The sequence below is a fragment of the Malus domestica genome, chromosome 03 (assembly GCF_042453785.1).
Source record: "Malus domestica chromosome 03, GDT2T_hap1".
Taxonomy (NCBI): domain Eukaryota; kingdom Viridiplantae; phylum Streptophyta; class Magnoliopsida; order Rosales; family Rosaceae; genus Malus; species Malus domestica.
In genome coordinates this window covers 4,880,059-4,898,257 of record NC_091663.1, presented here as the reverse complement: position 1 = coordinate 4,898,257, position 18,199 = coordinate 4,880,059, and the positions used below count along the sequence as shown (strand labels likewise).

Here is an 18,199-nt window from a genome sequence, read left to right as displayed (position 1 = left end):
AAACACGGCGATGGAGGTTGCTTGGGCGTGAAGGCAACCGTACGCCTTGCTCAAACGACACTGTTTCATCTCTGATTCTTTCAAAGCACACTCTATCTTGTCCTCCATCGTCTCTGCTGCATAAACACTAAGCAAAAACGACGTCGTGCCGGCGAGGGATTACGTCTGCTAAAAACCCTAGAGACAAGAGGGTGAGAAGAGAAAGTAATGTGGTTGTGCTTTATGGTTAAAGCAAGTTCACGTACTTGATTGAATAGAGACTATTTCCTAAAGGGAAGAGAATTAGGAGAAAACAAAAGAAAGTGGTGTTCCCAGAGCATCTAGGAAAAATAAAGGAAACAAGATTAAACGGATTATGAGGTCAAAAGGTCAAAAAAACAAAAAAAAAGGCCAGCAAAAGAAATAAAAAAAGGAATGTAATTTCTGTTTTAAAGGAATCAATACTTAGGTAAGTTGAAGAAGATAACTAGAAAGGAAAATCGAAATGTCAGGCATCTTGACCAAATTTAACTTTTTTAAAAGGACATTGGCACCAAGATGGTCCTACGTCACCCCCGAGAGGGAAAATATGCATGCGAAGGTCTTTCAAAGATTCTTCAAATGTTTGGTTTAGGTCCTTTTTTTTTCAAATGGTTTAGGTCACCTTTGTGTCCACCAAATGTTTGAAGTAATCCATGCCAGATATATCTCGGTAGAACTCAGCATGTTACGTCGAGAGCACTCGACAAATGCTCTCGATAGCACTTATCAGATTGCTTCGACATATGTCGATAACTGTTGACATGTATGCAACATAGTTCGATTGACGACAATAAGCCCAACAAATGTTCGACAAAATGCATAGTGAATAAACTGAAATTTTTTTGCAAACCTCATGGTCTGTTTCTATTTAAAAAATTAGACTTTAACACTAGAACTCATCAATGTTCAAATCCTGAATCCGCCATTGTGAACATCTACTGCTTCCATGATTGAAACTCTCACCCTCGGCTTAGTGCAAACTAACGAACTTTGTTAGTGCACCTCCTCCGAGTTCTTAGTTCTATATGTAAATCTCTAAAGTCGTTGAATTTTTTGTATTTTCGGTCAAAAATTTGGATAAAAGGAGTTTAGGGCTTAACATCTCCACCATATCTCGAAAATCCGGGTAATCATTAGAGATGCCAAAATGTTTTCAAGAAAAGCATGACCTCTCGCGTCTGGTTCGGTCGTAGTTAACCGAACTGCGTTCTTTCTTCTGTCGTCGTCAACTGACCACACCTAAACCGAACTACACTTTGTGTCTCCAGTCGTCGCCAACTGAACACTCCTAACTTCATTTGATCGACCGCTATCGAACACTATGAGGGACGTTGGTTGTAAACTACCAAACCCTTCCGATTACACATTGATATATCTTCGATTGCATGTAAGAATCTCTCGCTAAATCCACACCTTTATTTTTCATACATCAAAGTTGAAAATACAAAATACATTTCAAACTATTCAAACTATTCAAACTATGTCAAAGAGCATTTACAACAAAGTCAGATCAGACTAGGCGCTTCTCCTTAAAAAGGACCAACATATCTAGGATGGCTTACAGGGGGAGGAGGAGGAGGAGGAGGAGTAGGAGGAGGGCCGGGAAAGTATGGCGGCCGGTAATGCGTATTTGGACCAAAATTAGTCATACCAAACTGCCCAAGGTGCCCATTTTCGTAATGCCAAGGTGGCGGCGGACCTGGCTGCCGGTAGCCTACTGGGGTGTAATTTCGGACTTGATAGTGTGTCACGGCTGATTCAGATGGCGGACGATAGCCTGTGTTGTAAGTTGGCACTGACTTGGGTGGAACAGCTGGTTCCGATGTCCGAGGATACTTTCTTTCGCGCTGTTGCGGCGGCTGGAACCCGGAGTCAAACGTGGTGGTGCTGCGTTTCTGACCTCTACCATCCCAATCGACGCTGGATTCATTACTTGCGGTAGAATGAACAGCCGCATTGCTGTCAAGGACAGGTTCCAATTCTTTGATCGAGTCCAATTCTTTCTGCTTCACTTCAAGCTCTTTCCCCTGGTGATCGAGTTCCCTTTCTTTCGAATTCAAGGTTTGATTGCGATCTTCAATCGCCTTTTTGATCGAATCCAATTCTTTCTGCTTCAGTGCAAGCTGTCTCGCCTGCTGATCGAGTTCCCTCTCTTTCGAATTCAAGGTTTCGGTGCGATCTTCAGTTGCCTTTTTGATCGAATCCATTTCTTTCTGCTTCAGTGCAAGCTCTGTCGCCTGCTCTTCGAGCTGCCTCTCTTTTGATTTCAGGGTTTCGGCTTGTTCTTCCGCGGATTTTTTCATTGAATCAATTTCCTTCTGCTTCAATTCAAGCTCTTTGGCCTTGTCTCCGAGTTGCCTCTCTTTCGATTCCAGGTTTTCGGTGCGTTCTTCGGTGGATTTTTTTGTTGATTCCAATCCCTTATGCTTCAATGCCAGCTCTTTCGAGCGGTGATCAAGGTGCCTCTGTATCGATCTTAGGCATTGGGCGCGTTCTTCGTTGGATTTTTTGATCGAATCCAATACAGTCTGATTCAACTCAAGCTCCTTGGACTTGTCTTCAAGTTGCCTCTCTTTCGGTTTCAGGTTTTGGGTTTGTTCTTCAGCGGATTTTTTTATCGAATCAATCTCTTTCTGCTTCAACTCGATCTCTTTCGCCTGATCTTCGATTTGCCCCTCTTTCGACTTCAGAGTTTCATTGTGTTCTTCTATGATTTTCTTGATCAAGTCCTGCTGCTTCAATGCGAGCTCTCTGGCCTGCTGCTGAAGTTGGCTCTCTTTCCGCTGCAGTAAGCTCTCCTTCCTTTGCAGTTGGATCTCTTTCTCTTGAAGTCCCCTGGAGACTTTATCCAAATACTTTTCGCCTTCTTGCTTCGATTTTTCGAGCTCCTTCTCTCTCAATTGAAGGTCACAACTCCACTCCTCCAGTGCATTCTCAAGCAAACTCAAATCACTCTCTTTCAAATCCATTTCCCTAATCATTCCTTCCCTCGATTTGAGTTCCTCCTCTTTCGCCTTCAGCTCCCTCTCACATTCCTCAATCGACCTTCGCGCCGATTCCAGCTCCTCCCCTCTCGAATCAAACGCCGCCTTTCGCTCCTCGATCGATCTCAGAACCTCTCTCAACTCCCTCTCTTTCAACTCAATGCCCTCATTGCACTTGTCCAGCAGTTCTTTAAACCCCTCCGCCGCTTCCCGCTCCTTAGCCTCCGCCTGCTTCACCTTCGCCTCCACCCAACTCAATTTTCTCGTCCTCTCTCCAATGCGCCTCTCGATGAAATCAAACTCCCCCTCCTTCTCCCTCACGAAACCCTCCACCTCCGTCAACCGCCGCTCCTGAACAGAAACCTCTTCGCTGTGATCTTGAATCAACGACTGGAGCGACAGCAACTGGTCCTTCCTCGCTTCGATCAACTTCTGAAGCACTAGCAATTCGTTGGATTTCGCCTCCATCTCCCAGCGGAAATTCGACTCTCTGGCATCCAAATCCTCCTCGCGGCCTCGGACTTCCCCCTCACGGTGCTCGAGTTCCCGGAACCGGGCCTCGACGGAGCGGCGCGTGGACTCCAAGTGGTCCTCGAGGTCCTTCCACTGCACGGAAAAGAACGTGAGGGACTTGGCTTGGGCCTGCACGCAGTCGTACGCCTGGCGCAGAGTCTTCTGCCTCAACTCCGATTCTTTCACTTCGGATTCTAGCTTCTCCATTATCTCTTCCGCCGCCGCGGCCGCTTCTGCATAAACGGTACTAAAACCGGCGTCGTCGCGGTGAGGAACCGCCTGATCGAAACCCCCTAGAGTTAGTGGGAAGAGTAGAGCGATAGTTAAGCGCAGCAAACCGTAGTCCCGTTTCCGCAAGGAAATAGAGTGCGGTGTGGAATTCCGTGTGTTTCCATTAATTTTTTTGTTTTGTTTTGTAATTAATTTCAACCGTATTCGTTATCACAATAATTTATATTCGAAGAGGGCTGGTATACTTGGAAAGCAAGTAAAAGTCTACAACTTTAAATTGTGTTTGAATTTTTGAGGATGCATTTTTAGTATAAGTACGGGCTTTTTTAACAGATCATCTGATTTGAAGGCTAAAAATACGTTACCGTTTGCTTTATGTGATTCAGTACTATTAGTATTTAAAATGCTGGTATTTTTTGGCGTCTCCATATGTAAATTTGTAAAAATGTCGATATCGATATCAATTGTTTTCGATGAAAATAATAGAAATTGCTCAAAAATGTGGAATTTAAAATAAAACTTTTGGAAATGGAACAAGACAGTTTATCGATATTTAACTAATATGTCGAAAATATAGACGATATCAGTTGATTTTATATAAAATTAAAGATTTATCCGATATGAGAAGAAGTTTAAACTGACCCTTTTTATATCTCTTCTATTTTTTTTTTTATACTCTCACGAAAATATTTAGGGAGTTTTAAAGAAAAGTCCGCGGTACTGTTCATTTTAACGAAAAATTACATTTTTACACTAAAAAGTCAAATCTGATACTATTCATTTTATCCTTTATTTTATCCTTATCATTAAAACTCAAAATTTTTAAGTCTTTTTAATTAGTTTTTCTAAATATTAACATTATCGAAAAAAATTTAAACTCAGGGTAACCACTTGTACTACATCTAGGAATTAATCTGCGGAGGCAGATTGCGTACCCTCCTATTTGGATGCCCTTCCCATCCCTTTTTATTTTGATGGTTAAATCACGTCAACATTTTATATTTATTTTTTTTAAAGATAATAAAACAAAAAATAATATGAATATAAAATATTGACGTGACTTAATCGTGACCATATAAATAAAAGAGGATAGAAAGGGCATCGAAACAGAAAGGTAGACAATATGCCTCTTTAATCAGCTAGTAGTAATTATGTGATTTTGTGAAAAGAATAAAAAAACAATCATGGGCTAGGTGGAGGTGATCTCGTTCTTCCACGTGGGTATTGTTTGGGTAGAAAGCTTTAACATGCATTGGGCACAGATGGAGGTGGAAGAAGTGTCTGGATATGCATGGAGGTGGGCCAGGTGGAAAATATGCATAGGTGGTGGGTTCCTGCTGACTATTGTAGTCTATGAAGTTACGAACTGGAGGTGTCCAGGCTACTATATGGAGGAGGTGGCACCCGCTACAAGAATAGTGATTATTAGGGACGGCGGATTAACGGCGGATATAAGAATTTGTTCCTATTAATCTTTATTAATTGTAGAAATATAGATTTGTCTAATAGAGGCAAAACAATAATGCTCATATCAATGTTACTATTTTTAGGGGCGAAAAAAAACTACATCTACGAAATTTAGTTACTAGAGGCGGATGAATGAGCCTCTAATATATACTTATTCATTTTTTTAATTTAATAGTTTACATTAGGAGCATTTATCTTCTTAACTTTTTTCTTAATTATTAATCAAATAAATAAGATAGTTATCATAATCCTAATTCTAGGATAACCAACACGCACATTCCTCATATTTCTCTTGATTTTCTTTCACGGCACAAACTCTCCATCTCCATTTTTCTTGTTCCTTCATATTTTTCTCCTCATCTCCATTTTCATAGCTCTCCATTTTTCTTGTTTCTTCATATTCTTCTTCTCATCCCCATTTTTCTTGTTCCTTCATATTCTTCTTCTCATCTCCATTTATATTGTTCCTTCGTATTTTTATCCTTCTTCTTCACTTTTTTTATTTCGGATTTGATATTGTTTTCTCTTCATCTCTATTTTTCTTAATTTTCTACCTTTCAATATTCCCTTTGATGAGTCTAAGATAGCGAAATAGCGATTTAAAAAAGTTTGTAGTAGATAAAAAAACTAGCTTTATTTAGTTTGATTGAAGTTTTTTTTCTCTCAACTGTTGTTTTGCAGGTAAATTTGATGATGGGGTGTGAAAAAATTGAAGTGAAATTTGTTAGGTGTGTTCTTCATACATTTTTTTCTGTTTTATTTTTATATAATATTGTGTTATCAAAATGATGAATTACATCATAAACCCTAATTGGCTTAGTTTAGGTTTGATTTTTTGTCTAATTTGTAGGTTTTGTTTTCTCGATGTTTTGTGAAGGGTTTGTGCATAATTTGATTGTTTTACGTAATTTCTTCGTTTCTTTACATGAATGTGAGTTCTACATAATCTGATTGTTTTGTTTCTTCTGTTTCTAAAAATAGTGTTACTCTAATTTGCTAGTGTTTCCACAGGATGAATCATGGAAGACACATGCCTTTAACTTTGCATCATTTCGGTGTTTGGGATGCAGAAGATTGATTAGACATATAAATTTTTTTTAGACTACCATTTATATCTACGGTTTAAACTTCTTCATGATACTTGTACCATTTGTATATAATCAATTGAAGTATGAATTATTTTAATATTAATTTTTATGTTACCAATTTATTTTTTCTGTCAAGGTTGATGGTGGAAAATAAAAATAATCGTAAATATATTTGACCCTAAAATATGAGAATACAATCAAATAACTAATGGGAGATTGAAAATTGTTTCAATTAATACAATTCCCAAAATGCAATAATAATAAATATAATGTCATTAAATATATATAATAAAGCAGGAACCTTAATAATCGCCCTAATACTTTAAACATCCGCACTTAATATTGTTGCACGTCAGACTTCCTACATGGCAGCAAAACTATTAGGGCAGATATAAGTGCTTATTTGCCCCTATTTATAAATAGCAATGCTCTTTTTAGGTGTAATTCCAATATCCGCCACTCCTAACTATTAGGTGCAGAAATCCTCAATTTTTGTCCCTATTTCTAATTAATAGGTGCAAATATATTGGCCTAGTGACCATTTCTTTGCAATGCTTTATTTTCTTAGATAAGTTCTTTACAATGCTTTATTTTTCTTCGAATAATATGAAATATGTTTATAACATATTTAGGGCCTCGTATTTAGATCTCGTACAAATACTCAGGGGACTTAAATGTAATTATGTGATAAAGGAATGGGTAAATATGTAAAAAGTGAGGAGTCTTTATTCTATAAAATGACCCATCACCCTCACATTTAGGGGAGGCCAATTCCTAGGCCCTTTCACCCCCTCTCAAAGCTCTCACTCTCAGAGCTCTCTCTCCCTCACTTCTCAGAGAAATACAATACAATCAGTGTGGACGTAGCTCAAATCTTGGGGTGAACCACGATACATCTTGTGTTATTTACATTTCTTACAGATTCACGGTTGGATTTATGTTGTTCCAAGACCTCCGGTTTTGTGCATCAACAAAATAAATAAACAAATATGTAGCACATACGAGACTTAGAGATTGGAAAATCCTACCTGCGTCTTCAAAGAGACATTATTTTTCACTATTATTTAGGTATGACAATTTCTTACATAATTTGTTACCCAATATGAAACAACATGAAAATAATAGTTTTTGAATCACTTTGTTAACAAGTTGAGTCTTTATTGAGTAACTTGTTAACATGTCAATCGTTACTGGTTAGCCGTTAAGAACCCAATATGATACTGTTTGCCAAATCATGGCGATTTCTTTTATGACTTGTTAATTCGACATAAAATGACATGACCTATTAACAAATCAAGTCATTATTGGATTACCTGTTAAGAACTCGTTATGATAATGGGTTTGACACAATACCAAGGACGAAGCCAGAAATTTGTGTGTATGGAGGCATCCTCAAACAACAAAGTCACAAATTAAAAAGCTAAAACTATGAGATTTTTCATAACCCATTACATTGTCCCTCGATGTGCTTTTATTGTTTGAAAGCGTTGCCTGACAACTTCATTATCAACACCATCTAATCTCTCTCTTTATAAAAATAACCATGTTATCATTCATCCATTGATCTCCCATTCGTTTTCTCAATCAATTTTTCAAAAATTTCATGGTTGAAAATGCTCTTCCAACATTGAAAGTAGCAAATAAATTAGTGATACACCTTGCTTATGTCACAAGTATGTACATTTTTTTCCCTACCAAAAAAATCGAGTGGGGGTATCTGCCCCCCTTGAGCCCAAGGTGGCTCCGTCTATACACTACACCACCCGTTAAGATAACGGATATGACACGAATACGACAAACACAATCCGTTTGCCAGACGTACTATGAGAATAACAAATATACCTAGAGCATGTTTATTCATAGAGAATAAGAATTAAAATAATTTTGATTGTTGAGTTTCATACTATACTAAAATAATGTTACAAAAATCGTTCACCTCTTAATTTATCATAAGTATTACACAGTGCGAGTTTTCCGTTGAAATCCTTAATCAAATACTAGAAAATCAAGACTCAGGTTATTTAGTTGATCCGATCCTTTTAGATCTTCTCCTGTATCTAAGTTTTTCGTTTATTTCATTTTCTCGCCTGTTTTTTACTTAAATCTGCCCTTAGAGTTAAATTGACATAAACCAAACTCAAAACCCTTGTAAATACTTGCTCATAGAATCTCACAAGAAATTGCAACTGTCCTCAATTTTCTTTGACATATGTTGATATTTATTGACATGTGTAGAACATGATTTGGTTGACAATGACAATCTTATCAAATGTTTGACAAAATGCTTAGGTGAACAAATTAATTTTTTTCATGCGCTTTGCGCTCTGTTTTTATTTATAAGCTTAAGTTTTTAACACTAATATCACCAAAGTTTGAATGCTGAATTTGCCAACGAAAACAAGCGTACGCAACACACTTCCTCTTACGGGACTCTCACCAATTATAGACAGCAACACTCCATGCAAAAGTGATTATTTCTTGTTGACAAAGAAAGGAATACATGAGAGTGAAAGCAAAAAGAGTGAGAAAACGATATTAAAAAAATGAGTTGGGATCGTGAATATACTTTCAGTGAAGAGAAGGACATGGTATATGATGTAAAGTGAAAGAAATGCATCTGAATGGAATTGAATTCTTATTTTTAAGTTTATGAATATCTTAGTTACTACTTTTAAAAAGAAGGGTGAGATTTTATTTTAAAAAGTGTAATCAAAAGTGAAACCAACTACTCGTTTGAATGTGCTTTTAAAATGACTGAAAACGCTTTTGAAGAAAATATTTTTGGGTTACAAAAGCACTTAAAGTGTTTTCTTTAAGAAACATCGGTTATGTGCTTCTTCCATTATGCATTTAAGTGTTTTTCCATATTTACTTGCATCTTTACTAAAGATTGGTTCCAAAAACATTTTCATCAACAATGTTTTCAGTCATTTTAAAAGCATAGCCAAACAAGCTCATAAATTGTTACTTGTGTTTTAAGATGGCCATGTATTGTTTTTCTCTTTTTTAATATGCCCCTTCATTTGGGACAACTACTTAACGCTTCACACGTGCAATCACTTCCACATCGGTTATTTAAGCAACTATCTTTGGTATTGTTTGTACCATACTTGACCAATCCCGAAACTACCGAGCACCGGCCAACGCTATACTGTCAAGGACCCAGAAGAGTTCCCCTCCGACCAGGAGGCCAATCACTACTCGACACGTGTCAAGATTAGAAGCCAATCAGAGCGCAGCACGTGTCAACATCAAGAACCAATCATAACATGACACATGTCAATGTGACAAAGCTACAAGTTTTTCTATAAATAGGGGTCATCCCCCCACAATATTGCCTAATGCCATTTGTGTTAAATCATTCACAAGAACTCACTAAATTGAGAGCTTGATCCTTTGTACTTGTGTAAGCCCTTCACTACTAATAAGAACTCCTCTACTCCGTGGACGTAGCCAATCTGGGTGAACCACGTACATCCTGTGTTTGCTTCTCTGTCTCTATTCATTTACGTACTTATCCTCACTAGTGACCGAAGAAAACAAGCGAAGGTCACAAAACCTGACACTTTCTGTTGTACCAAAGTCTTCGCTAATTTTGTGCATCAACATTTGGCGCCGTCTGTGGGAAACGACACTTATTCCTACTCTCTTCAGCTGTGTCAAGCTGGTTTCTATCATTCGTACACTTTCTTTTGACCAGGCATCCCTCTCCAACATGGGAAGCGAAGGAAGCCACAGCACACAGAATGACACCCCCCTTGCACATAGTGCGAAACAACGAAAGAAGGAAGGAAAACGAGTTCTTCTTCAAGCTAAAGTCGATGAGTTGGAAGCTCAGAACAACAAGATAGCAATGAGGAATGAGGTCCTCCAGGAGCAATATGAGAAGCTCTTTGAGACACTCCACGAAGCTAGGCAAGCTCAGACACGCGAGCTTGTTGCCCCCGTGGAAGTCAACCATCAACTGGGTGCCCTCCAACATGGAGGGTCACATGCATTCGACATAGATATCCCTGATAGGGAACAGATTACCCCTCGACTTGATAATCAACATGAGGCTTCTCTTAACCCAGTTGCTTCGACCCGAACCATGAGAAGTGGAGGGAGACACCTCTTTGCTGAAGGGGCAGAAGGATCGAAAGCCGTCTTTCGCGATTGTCGGGATTTCCTGAAGCAACGTCGAGAGAATTCCATCCATATAAGCTCAAAGATTAATGACCCAAGGATTTCTGAGAGACTCGGTCCCCTGCCACGGCCCAAGCCGGCCACCAATTTGGGGAAGGGGCAACAAGTCCTAGAGAGACATGGGGTACAGGGGACTCAGAGGTGTTCCGACAGACATACCCTGGAAGCCAGTACAGCGAGTCCAGGGAAAAATCACATGCCCTTGATCAAACCTTCCTAATTCCAAGAGGAGATGGAGATTTACGAAAGAAAGCTCCAGTGGCACATAACTCCGCTCAGGACCCCCTTGTCCTACAACTTCTTGAGGAAGTAAACAAGTTGAAGGCTGAACGTCAGGCTGAAATACCTGACTGGAACCAACCCAGGCCTGGCCCTCTTACAAGGAGGATCCTCAACACCCCCCTTCAAGCAAAGACAAAGCAAAAGCTTGGCTTGCAACTTTATACTGGAAAAGAGGACCCGATTGAGCACCTTAACCTCTTTGAGTCCACCATGGCATACCGGATGCACACCGACGAAGAGCGATGTCTTCTCTTCCCCTCCACCCTCTCTGGCGGAGCTCTAAATTGGTATTGTCGTCTTACACCTGAGACGGTAGACTTATTTGAGGAATTGAGGAAACTATTTGTTTCCCAACACATTTTCCAAACCGATCGCTTGCACTCTGCAGATGACCTGTACACTATCCGCCAGAAGCCAGACGAGTCATTATGTATGTATGCTGGCCGCTTCAGCCATGAATACTCCCGGTGTGCCGAGGCAGACGACAAGACTGCCCTCAAAGCCTTCATGGCAGGCCTACGTGATTGTTTCTTTAAATACATGATCAATGCCAATACTTGGAAGACTTACTCTGAGGTGATGGCGCAGGCTTATAACCATGCCTCCGCCGAGGCAAAGACATATCAGGAGAAACCCCCTACAACCATCCTTTATCAACAAGTGGGAGGTGGAAGCCAGACTCACCTAAATGAGAAGACCTCGACTTTCCAAACAGCAGTGGCACCTCCCCATGCCTTGCATAATGCTTCGCCGAATCAACAGACATATCAATTTCAAGGCAAGAGGAAGGATTTCCATCCTCACCACTCTCATTTCAGTAAAAAGAGTAAGGGACACTATCCCGATAACCAAGGGTATCGCCACAATAACGCTCGCCCCCAGGCAGTCAATGCAGTGGGTCAAACCCGCGTCAAGATACCCCCTACCCCAAGGTATGAGACATACACGCCCTTGAATGCCACATGCGCGGCCATTTACCCCAGTATAGCTCACCTGATACCAAAGCCAAAGCCGAGGCACCCAGATTACACGCCCCCGAATAACGCGGGCATGTTTTGTTGCTACCATGAGCATAACGGCCATGATAGCGAGAAATGTATCATCCTCCGTGATCGTATTGAAGCTTTGGCACGAGAAGGAAAAATTGATCAATTCCTCCTTCACCCTCAAAGGGATAACCGTAACCAACGCCATGTGAATGTCATATATTCCATAAGCGGCGGCACACCCATATCTGAATCTTCCAATAGGGCCATGAAAAACAGTGAACGAATTCTGAGGCCTGGTCACCAAGTGTTTCACGTGGAAGACATCAGGGGAGGGAAGTATCAAAAGCCTAACTGGGATCCGATATGTTTCTACCCTGAGGAAGAAAAAGGCATCATCTACCCTCATAACGACCCATTGATCGTGGAGGCTCACATAGCCAACTTTGATGTTCGACGAATCCTCGTAGACACAGGGGCTTCGGTCAATATCATGTTTGCCGAAGCTTTCAGGGCACTCAGTGTAGCTGAACACTTGCTCGATCGCTCGATTTCTCCTCTGATAAGCTTCTCCGGTGATATCGTGCAACCCTTAGGGAGCATACATTTACCCTTTACTATTGGTACAGGCCCTTACACGGCTACCATTACCACTAACTTCCTAGTGGTTGACTGCCCAACGGCATACAATGTCATCTTTGGGCGCACAGGCATCAATGATCTCAAGGCTATGGTATCCACGCATATGCTGTTGATGAAATTTCCAACCCCCCATGGCAACGGTTACATCAGAGGAGATCAGCTTAGTGCACGATCATGTTACAACACTTCAGTTAAGCAACAACACTTGCCCGGACCCAAGGAAACCCTGTCTGTACATGACCAAGTCACAAAGACCAGCCTAGATGAAGCGAACTTGGATCTTCCTGATAGCAACAATCAACCCGATGATCCTCGAGATGACTCTTTCACCCAGCAAGCCCAACCTGCTGAAGAGTTGGAGAAGGTACCTATCTCAAGAGATTATCCAGATCGCATGGTGAAGATTGGCACCACATTGTCACCACCCCTTCGGTTAGCATTGATATCTTTTTTGAAAGAGAACACTGAAGTCTTCGCCTGGTCATACGAGGACATGCCAGGCATCTCTCCCGATGTCATCTGTCATTGTTTGAGTATTGACCCCAAGATCAAGCTGGTGAGACAGAAGCGAAGATCTTATGACGCTGAACGATACGAGGCAATGAAAGCAGAAGTTGAAAAACTCAAAGGCATAGGCTTTGTCCGCGAAGTCAATTACCCGACATGGGTAGCAAATGTGGTCCTTGTTAAGAAAAATCTGACCAAAGAAAGTCTTTTGCTTCAAAAGGTCTTGTGGAGAATGTGTGTTGACTACACCGACCTAAACAAAGGGTGTCCGAAAGATAGCTTCCCTCTTCCTCTTATTGACAGACTTATAGACTCTACGGCCGGGTGTGAACTCCTGAGCTTCATGGATGCTTACTCAGGATACAACCAAATCCTCATGAACCCTTCGGATCAAGAACACACAGCCTTCACTACCGACAGAGGACTATACTGCTATAAAGTCATGCCTTTCGGCCTAAAGAATGCAGGAGCGACTTATCAGAGACTAGTCAACTCAATGTTCGCCGAGCAGATTGGGAAGAGCATGGAAGTTTACGTTGATGATATGTTAGTCAAAAGCAAACATGCTGACCAACACATCACCAACCTATCTGAAACTTTCACTATTTTGAAGAGGTATCGAATGAGGTTAAACCCCAACAAATGTGCCTTCGGCGTAGGCTCTGGCAAATTCTTAGGTTTCATGATTAGCCAACGAGGCATTGAAGCTAATCCCGAGAAGATCAAAGCAATCCTCGACATGAAGGAACCGGTAACTTCAAAGGACATCCAGAGCCTTACTGGCAAGGTGGCAGCCTTAACCAGGTTCATTTCTAAGGCCACAGACAAATGTGCTCCCTTTTTTAAAGCACTTAAGGGAAGTAGGAAGTACATTACATGGACTGATGAATGTGCCGAGGCATTCAAAAACCTCAAGGAGTACATGAGTAAAGCCCCTCTACTCTCCAAGCCCGAGGTAGGAGACATTCTTATTATCTACCTATCGGTATCAGCTTCAGCCGTAAGTTCCGTTCTCATTCGAAAGGATGGGAATATTGAGCGACCTGTCTACTACGCTAGCAAAGCCTTACAAGATGCGGAGACACGGTACTCTAACATTGAGAAATTGGCTCTGGCATTGGTCATGTCTGCTCGAAAACTCCGCCCTTACTTCCAAGCGCACTCCATCATCGTGCTTACCAATTATCCTCTTCGATAGATACTCCAAAGTCCTGACACTTTAGGGCGAATGATCAAATGGGCAATAGCGTTGGGTGAGTTTGACATCTCCTACCAACCAAAGCCAGCTGAGAAGGGCCAAGCAGTGGCAGACTTCATTGCCGACTTCACATATCCGGTTGACATTGCTTCTACACCTGAAGCAGTGGCTTCATTACCCTCGGAAGCTCAGAAAGTAAAATCAACGACCTCAGCATGGAGTCTGTATGTTGATGGCTCATCCAACTAACAGGGCTGTGGAGCGAGACTAGTCTTGACTACGCCCGACAAAGTAGCAATGGAGTATGCTCTTCGTTTCAAATTCAAGGCATCAAACAATGAGGCCGAGTATGAAGCCCTTCTAGCAGGATTACGTTTGGCCAAACACCTCGGGGTTAAACAAATTGATATTTTCAGTGACTCCCAATTAGTGGTCATCCAGGTTACCAACAACTTTGATGCTAAGGACAGCTCAATGGCAGCATATCTTGCACAAACACAACTTTTGCTCAAGCACTTCCACTACCAGATCACCCAAGTTCCTCGAGCGGCAAACAGTCATGCAGACGCCCTGGCTCGCCTCGCCTCAGCTGTGGAAGACAAGATTGGAAGAAAAATTCATGTCGAACTGTTGGCAACACCAAGCACCATGGCCGCAGAAGTATGCAACTTACAACAGGGGGATAGTTGGATCACCCCGATCTATAATTTCCTTGCTCATGGCACCCTCCCAAATGATAAAGTCCAGGCTAAGCAAATTCGATACAAGTCTACCCGCTACCTGATCATCAATGATCAACTCTATAAGCGAGGTTTTAGCCTGCCATACTTAAGGTGTCTTACGCCTGCCGAGGCGGAAATCGTCCTTCGGGAAATACATGAGGGAGTCTGTGGAGATCATGCTGGATCTCGATCCCTAGCACACAAGACTTTTCGCCAAGGATATTACTGGCCAACACTCCACCAGGATGCCATCAAAGTATCCCGCTCATGTGACAAATGTCAATGATATGCGACTATTCCTCATTCCCCTCCAGAGCCTCTTACTCCTATGATCAGCCCTTGGCCCTTCGCCCAGTGGGGACTTAATTTGATCGGCCCAATGCCGGCAGGGAAGGGCAAAGTCTGTTACGCAGTCGTTGCAGTGGACTACTTCACAAAGTGGGCCGAAGTAGAACCCTTGGCAACCATTACTGAGGCAAAGATAGAAGACTTCGTGTGGAAGAACATCCTTTGTAGATTCGGCATTCCCAATGCGATAGTTACTGACAATGGGCGACAGTTCGACAACAAGAAGTTCAGGTTGTTCTGCTCTAAGTTCAACATCAACTTATGCTTTGCCTCTCCAGCTCATCCCCAGTCTAATGGACAAGTTGAGGCCATCAACAAAATAATCAAGCGCACTTTGAAAACCAGCTTGGACAAAGCTAAAGGCTATTGGCCAGAATTTGTACCCCAAGTTCTTTGGTCATATCGCACTTCATATCGGACTTCAACAGGAGAAACTCCATTCTCACTTGCCTTTGGCACAGAGGCGGTTGTCCCTGTTGAGCTCGAGCAAGCAACATTCCGAGTCCAGAACTACATTCAAAGTGAAAATGACAAACAACTCACCCTCAACTTGGATTTAGTCGAGGAACACAGAAACCAAGCTCACTTGAGGAATGTCACCTACAAGCAGCGCATCTCCAACTATTATGACTCTAGGGTCAAGCCTCGTTCTTTCAAAATAAGAGACTGGGTCTTAAAGAAAAGATTACTCTGCGACAGAGTCCCGAGTGAAGGCACACTTAGTCCAAACTGGGATGGACCGTATGAAGTCATTGGCATCAGTCGCCCTGGCTCTTACACACTTAGAAGCTCCGATGGCAAGACCCTTGGCCATCCATGGAACGCTGATCACTTGAAGTACTACTACAAATAGACTCACGATGTACAAGTGTTGAGCTATAGCCGTTCGGCATCCTATGTAATGAAGGCCATTTGGCAATGAATTCAATAAAGAGGTAATTTAGCCAACTCAGCCCTCACTCTTTTACATTCATAGCAAGCGATGCCGGAACCCTTCTCAATCAGAAAGCAATCCGTCTTCCACAGTCACTACAAAACAAGCAAATGAAGACCGTGTTAAGCGCCAAAAAAAAAAAAAAAAAAAAAAAAAAAACAGCTTCCTCCAAAAAGCTTCACCCGAAAAGCTTCACCTCCAAAGCTTCACCCACAAAGCTTCACCTAAAAAGCTTCACCCGAAAAGCTTCACCTCCAAAGCTTCACCCACAAAGCTTCACCTAAAAAGCTTCACCCACAAAGCTTCACCCAAAAAACTTCACCCGAAAAGCTTCACTTAAAAAAGCTTCACCTACAAAGCTTCACCTAAAACAGCTTCACCTAGAAAGCTCCCTCTACATACTTTCACCATCAAAGCTTCACCATCAAAGCTTCACCTAGAAAGCTTCATCTACAAAGCTTCATCTACAAAGCTTCACCATCAAAGCTTCACCTAGAAAGCTTCAACACCAAAGCTTCACCTACAAAGCTTCAACACAAAACCTTGCTCCAAATAAACAAATTTTGTTCACAAAACCCAAGATGCCCTTGAACTTGTACAAAAACACTTGGGTAAACATAAACATTTTTTGTTTTACACCCACAAGGGCCCAAAATTTTCCTTCTTATTTATTCACTTATATATGTTCCCAAACATATTATAATAGATCCAACAACAAGCCAAAGTCCCAAGTTTCATAATGGACAAAAGTACAAGCAATTCATCAATAATGAAGGTGCTACAAAAATTGGAATCTGCCCCAAAATAGAAATCCAACCCAAGAGACTTTTTCTCTCTCTCCCTCTTCCGCCTCCTTTCATCTATCAAATTTCTGCAACCTCTGCTCTTCTCCAATGGAGCTGAATTTTGGACACCCTATAGTTCTTGAGCATATGAACAACTTTCAAGAAGGAACCATTTCTGTTTGAGCGACGGAAATTAAAGTGTTGAAGCTCCAAACATGACAGTCGGATTCTTGCAGATTTCGAAGCTGCTGTGATGTTTCGAAGATCTGGAAATATTTAACCATTAGTTCATTCTGAATTTTTGATATGTTATGAAAGAGACGATGAGGAACAACTTCAATGAAGAAAGCATGCCGATCTGAACAATAGAAAATGGAGTTTCGAAGCTCACAACAAATCTGACGGGTTGACAGAAAAATAATAACCAGTCATTCATCATACCTGGATTTCTGGAGTTATACTGCTCCGAGGGATCTCAAATTTGGCTATGTTGTAGTTCACGAACTGAGGAACAACTTCAATGAAGAAAGCATACCGATCTGAACAAGAGAAAATGGAGTTTCGAAGCTCACAACAAATCTGACGGGTTGACAGAAAAATAATAACCAGTCATTCATCATACCTGGATTTCTGGAGTTATACTGCTCCGAGGGATCTCAAATTTGGCTATGTTGTAGTTCACGAACTGAGGAACAACTTCAATGAAGAAAGCATACCGATCTGAACAAGAGAAAATGGAGTTTCGAAGCTCACAACAAATCTGACGGGTTGACAGAAAAATAATAACCAGTCATTCATCATACCTGGATTTCTGGAGTTATACTGCTCCGAGGGATCTCAAATTTGGATATGTTGTAGTTCACAAGCTGAGGAACAACTTCGATGAAGAAAGTATGTTGATCTGAACAAGAGAAAATGGAGTTTCGAAGCTCACAACAAGTCTGACGGATTAACAGAACATTGATGAACAGTTACTCATCATACTTGAATTTCTGAAGTTGTACTACTCCGATGGATCTCAAATTTGGATATGTTGTAGTTCACAAGATAAGGAAAAACTTTCATGAAGATGACTTTGCAATCTGAGCTATAGAGAAAGGTGTTATCTTGCATCCACTCAGGCTGATTAGTGGAAACGAAAAGCAATTCCACCAAAGAAAAGATGAAAAAGAGAGAAAAGCTACTAATTGCACTTGATCTTGTCTAGTTAATAGCATGCAGCATCAAACACACAAAAGTTGGAAATATTTTTAGATAAAGCATATACGAATGTGTGACATCGAAACAAGGATTCGTTACTTTGACA

At 41.2% G+C, this 18,199-nt stretch overlaps 1 protein-coding gene and 2 long non-coding RNA genes across 3 annotated transcripts; 1 reads left to right on the top strand and 2 right to left on the bottom strand.

The window, feature by feature from the left end:
- Nucleotides 1-1,427: 1,427 nt before the first annotated feature.
- LOC103419885 (spindle pole body component 110-like) lies at nt 1,428-3,938 on the bottom strand. The gene has a single exon (XM_017327344.3). The coding sequence runs from the start codon at nt 3,723-3,725 to the stop codon at nt 1,551-1,553; it is 2,175 nt and encodes a 724-aa protein (XP_017182833.3). The 5' UTR covers nt 3,726-3,938; the 3' UTR covers nt 1,428-1,550.
- Nucleotides 3,939-5,502: 1,564 nt separating this feature from the next.
- LOC139194164 (uncharacterized) lies at nt 5,503-6,403 on the top strand. The gene is made up of 2 exons (XR_011578938.1): nt 5,503-5,944; nt 6,228-6,403. It is a non-coding gene; the product is annotated as an uncharacterized lncRNA (long non-coding RNA).
- A 10,351-nt stretch (nt 6,404-16,754) lies between these two features.
- LOC139194392 (uncharacterized) lies at nt 16,755-17,436 on the bottom strand. The gene is made up of 2 exons (XR_011579157.1): nt 17,335-17,436; nt 16,755-17,159 (listed from the first exon to the last, which is right to left on the bottom strand). It is a non-coding gene; the product is annotated as an uncharacterized lncRNA (long non-coding RNA).
- Between the last annotated feature and the right edge of the window lie 763 nt (nt 17,437-18,199).

Bases quoted from the DNA above. Each gene is read 5' to 3' on its own strand.
- LOC103419885 (XM_017327344.3), bottom strand. From the start codon at position 3,725: ATGGAGAAGCTAGAATCCGAAGTGAAAGAATCGGAGTTGAGGCAGAAG.